This window comes from Poromitra crassiceps (assembly GCF_964638095.1).
Source record: "Poromitra crassiceps genome assembly, chromosome: 10".
NCBI lineage: Eukaryota > Metazoa > Chordata > Actinopteri > Beryciformes > Melamphaidae > Poromitra > Poromitra crassiceps.
The window spans coordinates 24,046,109-24,053,130 of NC_139631.1; the positions used below are offsets into that span (position 1 = coordinate 24,046,109).

Below are 7,022 nucleotides of genomic sequence, written 5' to 3' on the forward strand. Positions count from 1 at the left end.
TTAAGCCCTGGACAGACAGAAAGGGTTGGATGCTAGCGTCAGCAAACACGCCTATTGTTCTCAGTGGCTGCAGGCAAACTCGAGGCGTTAAGTGGCGTGTCAAAACAGTTTGACACAGCTTCAGCTCAGAACTTGGTTTAATGTCGGAAAGGTGATGCAGCGTTTCTTAGGTATCAATGGGTTAATTGAATAAACACACCAAAACACACAAGCATGAACACAAGTCGCACACACACACACACATGCACTACTTGAAGTCACGGGTGTACAATGTGCGTGTTTGTGTGTAACCACATTTCTTGGATAAACACAGACACACGTTTACTTGAAAACATACAGTACAGTACAGGGAGTCAGTGTTTCTGATACATAAAGGAATTTGTGGCGCACCGCCACAAAAGGATTTTGACCACCACAAAAAGATGTTGACCAAAAAAAATATATATATATATTTTTTTTTACAGTGAATAAGTGTCCAAATGTTCATGTCATTCTGGCCAATACTTCTGTTATAGCATTTCAGTCTGGAATATGGAATATCTTTCAATAATCTATGATTTAGCTGCTAAATTGTCAAATACCGCCATCTGCTCGCTACCCAGGCACTTATGTATGTACTTAACCTAACTAACTTAACCTAACTAACTATCCGGTGTGCACAACATTATCAGCCTAAACTCCGGCTGACAGCCCAAAAACCTACAATCCGCTACAGAAAAATGTATATTGTTTGTTTATTAACTGGCCCCTCGCCTTCTATCATTTCACGAAATTGGCAAAGCAAGTTGAGTATCCCTGACTTATAGAGGGTATGCATGTGATAGAGAGTATGCACACCCACTGGAACACGCCCCCTCAATCGGGAATGAGTGTCAAAATGAGTGTCAAGTTCCTCCCTGAGCAGCAGGTGTCAGTTATCTCGGCTGATTACTGCATTCAAGCTCAGTCTTGCTGTGACTCAGTGGGCGTGACCCTGCAGTGACTTCTGCCTCTGTGACATCACATGCATACCCTCTAGACTAGAGTCTATAGGGAGAAATTTAGTTTGTCATTGTAAACCCACAGCACAGTAATGATGACATGTTCTTCATAGATCTAGCCTTTTAATTTTGCTCTTAAGCTTTCTCAAAGTACACCAAATTCATGCATTTTACTTTAAAATAAAAAATAAAAAATTTGACACCTCGTCGTGCATTAACCCTTACATAACGTGTGTTGTTTTTAATGGAAATGGAGAAGCCTACATATTCATCTCATGATGTCTGAATGAATGAATGGATTTATTTGACAAAACAAACGATACACCAACAACATACGTAAAATAACTCACCTAGGATATCACAATAAAGTCTTAAACTTAGTTCCATTGTGTTCCTGATATTTCCATTGTGGTCCTCGGCGAGGCTGGCAGGTGTGTAATTTATTGGAGTTCAATAATATCAGTACAATAAGATTGTACCATAGAGCCTAGAGACCGGCCTCGCAGCTCAAATACTACCAACTCTACTCCTTTCCTCCACATTTGTCTTAAATTCAAATCATGTCTTTCTTTCTTTCTTTCTTTCATTTTCCCTCCCCCATCGAGGAACTTCCTATACGGAAAAATATGACGACGGGTTCTCATCCAAATTGGGTGGTGGATTTGTTTCTGGTGGGTCCCTTAATGACAGGAGGAGGTTCCTGCGTGGGGTAAAAGTCTGCGGGTTCATTTATGGATGAAAAGGTTTTGGAATCAGAATAACTTCACTTGCCAATACAGTACATGCATTCATTTTTATTAGTGACATTCGTGCGGAATCGTCTTGACGACATTCGAGAACTGCGAACAAATTAACTGCAATCTGATCCATATACAGTTACGTACAGGAGAAGGATTCAAGGCGTTTGCGGTAATGGAGGAAAGACTCGGCCTCATGGATCAGTGTAGTAAGTGATTAGTCCATCGCATGTTATAGGAACTAGCATAGGTGTCAGTAGAGTCCTTCCGTTGTGTTGGAGTGAGCTGCCCAACGCTGTTGTGCTGTGAGGCAGAGGGAGGAGGCTGGGAGGTTAGGTAAGAATCATAATATCAGTACAGTAAGGTTGTACCATAGAGCCTCCAGTCAGCCTGCAACAAGTTCACCTAACATACTAGACCCCCATCGATGGGGCTCGAGCACAAGTATCTGAGCCAAATGAACGTTAGTATTACAGTAGGAGACGGGGGTGATGGTGAGGACATTGATAGACAGGGATGTAACATCAGTCATCCTCTCCGGTGCGCTTCTCCAGTGAGCCGTTCAGTTCGCGTCTTAATGACACATTTGATTGTGTTGCACAGCCAGTCGCAACGCATTTGGGATTCAGATCTGCACCATTCATCCCCGCCCGCCGGAGTCGTCTGTTCTCTTATCAAGTCTCTCAGGCTGAAAGTTGAGCCCGCCTCCCTCCCCCGCCCCCCTCCGTTTTAAACCCACAACAAAGATTTCAGGAAAACAGTTTTTCGAATTTTTCAATATTACATGATAACTCTCCGCTTTCCACTTCCCCCAGTCTGATAAGTGGCTGTATCTGTGTGTGACTCCCTCAGTCTTGTGTCGCTGACAGAAGAGTCTTATTCTGCAAAAAAAAAAAAACTCTGGCGGCTGGAGTGAATAATTCAGTGTTAGCAGGAGCAGAGACAGATAGGCTCTGTGGTTGCTCTGTGTTCCCCGCTAACACCGCGCTACCGCTTCCCCTCAGAGGATACACTACATGTGTGTTTGGGGAGGGCCGGGAGAGGGGTGGCAAGGAGAGGAGACAGCATCTTACCGTTTCCCCCTGCTTTGACTCGCAGATACAATAGGATACAGAGTACAGTGAGCGGTGTGGCAGAGCGCAGAACAGAACAGCGTAAAGTCGGTAGTTTTCAGGCTATTTCAGGAAAATATTGTTCTTTTTCTCTGCGTCTTACTGTAGTCACAGTCAGACACGCACTGACAAGCACGATGTTTCCATTCATCCTCCCTCTGTGTGTGTGTGTGTGTGTGTGTGTGTGTGTGTGTGTGTGTGTGTGTGTGTACTTGGGTCTTGCACGTGTGCGTTCCCTCTCTCAGGTATGGCTGTCCTCAGTATGAGTGTTCAACACTTCCTCGGCGGTTTTATCACCACACTCACCTTCACTACCATGATGCATTGCACTCAGAGGGCCGAGGAGAGCATTCAGGTAAAACAGCCTGTACATACACCTGTACTCACACCTGTACATACACCTGTACCTGTAGATATACCTGTACATACACCTGTACTCACACCTGTACATACACCTGTACCTGTAGATATACCTGTACATACACCTGTACTCACACCTGTACATACACCTGTACATGTAGATATACCTGTACATACACCTGTACTCACACCTGTACATACACCTGTACCTGTAGATATACCTGTACATACACCTGTACTCACACCTGTACATACACCTGTACCTGTAGATATACCTGTACATACACCTGTACTCACACCTGTACATACACCTGTACCTGTAGATATACCTGTACATACACCTGTACTCACACCTGTACATACACCTGTACCTGTAGATATACCTGTACATACACCTGTACGCAACAAGCTCATTCAGGAGACCTAGGGTAAAACTGTCTTTATTTATGTGTGTGTGCTGTGCTTATATAAGAAAAAGAAGTGGGGGGAATCAAACCCTTTTGGCTTGGTGGTGGTTATGTACAGTACGTGCTATAGCCTACGGAAAAGCAACCAACAGTTTTACCTGCCTGTCTGTTTCACTCTCATTATTTCTTCTCTCTTTTCCTCTTTCTCTGTCTTCAAAATGTTGTCCTCTAATGGTCTCATTCTTCCACCGTCAGGTCAAACATCTCCTGTGGTTGAAGAAAAACACAATCTATCTTTGCCGTCCCACTCTCTTCCCCCCCTCCGCCCCCCCCCCCCCTCTCTCTCTCCTCCACTCCTCTCCTCCTTCTCGCCTCTCCTCTCTCCTCTCCTGTCTTTGCTGTAATTGTCCTATTTTGTAGCGTGAGATCATTTCCTTCGGTCGTCAATGGGGGGCCGGACAGGGAGATGCTTGACATGCAGCACCACACCTATCGTCACCTATCCCCCCCCCCCATCATCTACTCCACCTGTCAGTTCTCATCAGCTGTTTCTTACCTGGAGAGTCTCACCAGTCTTAGCAGCAGACCCACTTTCTATTCATTGGCCCGTCTTTGTCCCCTCTTTCTGTCTTTCTGTAGTCCTCTAAATACTCTCTTTTCCACTGTCTTTCTCCTCTCTCTCTCTCGCTCTCTCTCTCTCTCTCTCTCTCTCTCTCTCTCCCTCGCCCCTCTTTGACATAACTGCTTTTGTCCCTGTCGTAACTGGGCCATGGTTGCCTGGAGGTGATCGTTGTTCACACAGCGACTCAGGCGTCACTCAATCAATCTGTGAAGGTGACAAATTATCATTTAAATTGCTGTCGCTCTCAAAGTGGAGAGGAAAGGGAAAGAAGAAGTCACAGAGAATACCCACAGACTGTAGCAGAGATGATCCGTTCCAGTTGCTAATAAAATAAATACCATTATAAAAAGAAGAAGCAAAAAAAGAATCACAACCTTTGATGATGAAAACCGCGATAACCCCGGGGTTAATTTGAGAGGTTCTCATGACGCATATGTTATAGCTTTTTAGCGTGTGTGTCAGTGTGTGTGCGTGCGCCCGCCCGCACCACGGTGCGCACACACACACACAGGAGGGAGCATTAGCTTGCGTGAGTGTGCGTGTGTGTGTGTGTGTGTGTGTGTGTGTTATTGAAGGTAGTGCTATCCAGTGACGGTAAGCCGATAGTGTGAGTGCTTGTTAAGGATCCCCAGGAGAAAGAAACAGAATCTGTTAAACAAGTTGCTCAGAATAAAGGCACTCCACTTAGCTGTGGTCACACAGGCTCTCAGTGCTCTACCCTCGCCTGGCCTGGGACCGGCCTCGCAGCTCAAATACTACAAACTCTACTCCTTTCCTCCACATTCGTCTCAGATTCAAATCATGTCTTTCTTTCTTTCATTTCCCCTCCCCCATCGAGGAACTTCCTGTACGGAAAAATATGACGACGGGTTGTCATCCAAAATGGGTGGTGGATTTGTTTCTGGTGGGTCCCTTAATGACAGGAGGAGGTTCTGCAATCTGATCCATATACAGTTACGTACAGGAGAAGGATTCAAGACGTTTGCGGTAATGGAGGAAATAATCGGCCTCATGGATCAGTGTAGTAAGTGATTAGTCCATCGTATGTTAGGAACTAGCATAGGTGTCAGTAGAGTCCTTCCGTTGTGTTGGAGTGAGCTACCTACTGTGAGGCAGAGGGAGGAGGCTGGGAGGTTAGGTAATCGCTCCCTCTCTCCCTCTCTCTCTCATGTCTCTCTCTCTCCGTCTCGAGAGCCTTAAGGCTGGGATCAGATACTCTTCTCCGGTTGGCCTCCATCCATCGTCTCAGACCACGATCTCACGCTTTCTTTCTCTTCGCGGCTCCGTCTTCTATCGTTTCCCTCCCTGCCTCTCCCTACCCTTTCAAATCACACCTTCTCCCCTTCCTACCTTCACTGCGTATTTACCTTGGCCAATTGTTCTCCTGTATTAGTTTAAAGGACACATCTACAGGATGGGATTTTTGCAGTGTCACAAGTTTAACCATTGTGTTCTACCCTTTTCCCTTCCCTTTTCTATCCTGCTTTCCTCAACCCCTCATTTGGCAAAACCACTCTGCTTTACTACTCCTGCTTTACTACTCTCCCCTTCTTCCTTATATCTGCTTTACTACTCCTGCTTTACTACTCCCTTCTTCCTTACAATGCCTTCCTTTCTTTCCTCTCAACCCTCTACTTCCCCCTTGTCCTTTTTCTCCTCTGACTTCTCTCCTCCACCCCCCCCTCCCCTCCCCTCCCCTCGCCTCCCCCCCTCCCTCCATCTCATCTCATCATTCCCACCTCTCTCTCCTCCCTTCGTCCTTCCCTTCCACGCTCTGTCCCCCTCCAGGCGACCCACTACAGTTTCCTAGCCACTCTGGAGGTGCTGGGGAAGCTGACGTTCAGCGCCCTGGCCGGAGGCGTGGTGGATTGGTTCGGTTTCCAAGTTGCCTTCCTCCTCTTCCTGACCCTCTCTGCGGGGACGGCCCTGCATGTGTGGACAGCCACCCTCACCGGAGCGCTCAGGGAACACCAGATCAGAGAGCAGCCCCAGTGAGAGCCAGATCAGCGTGTGTGCAGGTGTCTTGAAATATCTCTCTTAGTCTGAAAACCTGGATTCAAACGCCTCAAAAGTCCTTGAATACTTTTCAACGCACCCTTTAAGTCTTCATTTCAGTTTTATAGGTCTTAAATATATTAATATTTTTTCCCCCGTGCTTTCTTTGTAGTGAGAAATCGGCCTGCTCTTGCAGTCCTGTTCTCTGAAATGACAACAGTTTTTCTTCTCTTCTCCAATTTTCACATTCATTTCACTGGCTTTTATTGGCCTTGTATTATCTTGCATTCAGAAGGTCTGGAAAAGTCTTAGATGCACCTTGATGAAACTTGCAGACACTGTTGATAAGGATGGTATTGGGCTTTCGTGCACTAGGTCTTCTGGAGGCCAGGGATTGGTGAAATCGCTTGGTTTGTTCAATTGTCAGGGTTTAGTTTTAGGGTTTCATGGATTGAACATGGAGAGGCAGGTGCAGTAACAGTCATTATTATTAATTAATACACAGGACAATATGTTACTATCCCTTAACACATCTTGTCCTGTGTATTAATACTGTACATACTGCATTGGGTTGTGAGAAGTAAACTATGTGGGGGGAAATATAAAAGCTGTTTTGTGTGGGCTGTCTTAACAGATGATCATCTGAGCCATTTTAGTGTGATATAATAAGCCAGCAATAAGGCTTGTAGCCAAAAGCAATATTGCTAACTTGTGATGGTTGCTCTATCACTGTATGTCAATAGGTTTGTCATTATCCAAAGTTGTATGGTTTACAGTTACAAATGAGTGAATCTCTACTACCTCGTATC

General features: G+C 45.6%; 1 protein-coding gene across 1 annotated transcript in view; it reads left to right on the plus strand.

Annotated features, from left to right (window-relative positions):
• mfsd3 (major facilitator superfamily domain containing 3) overlaps window positions 1-6,499 on the plus strand; it is a 28,450-nt gene extending 21,951 nt beyond the window's left edge. Inside the window, exons 5-6 of the mRNA XM_083644764.1 lie at window positions 3,075-3,184; window positions 6,007-6,499. Coding sequence (XP_083500890.1) covers window positions 3,075-3,184; window positions 6,007-6,213 — 317 coding nt within the window. The 3' untranslated portion in view covers window positions 6,214-6,499. The remainder of the gene's footprint in view (window positions 1-3,074; window positions 3,185-6,006) is intronic.
• The last annotated feature ends 523 nt before the right edge of the window (window positions 6,500-7,022 follow it).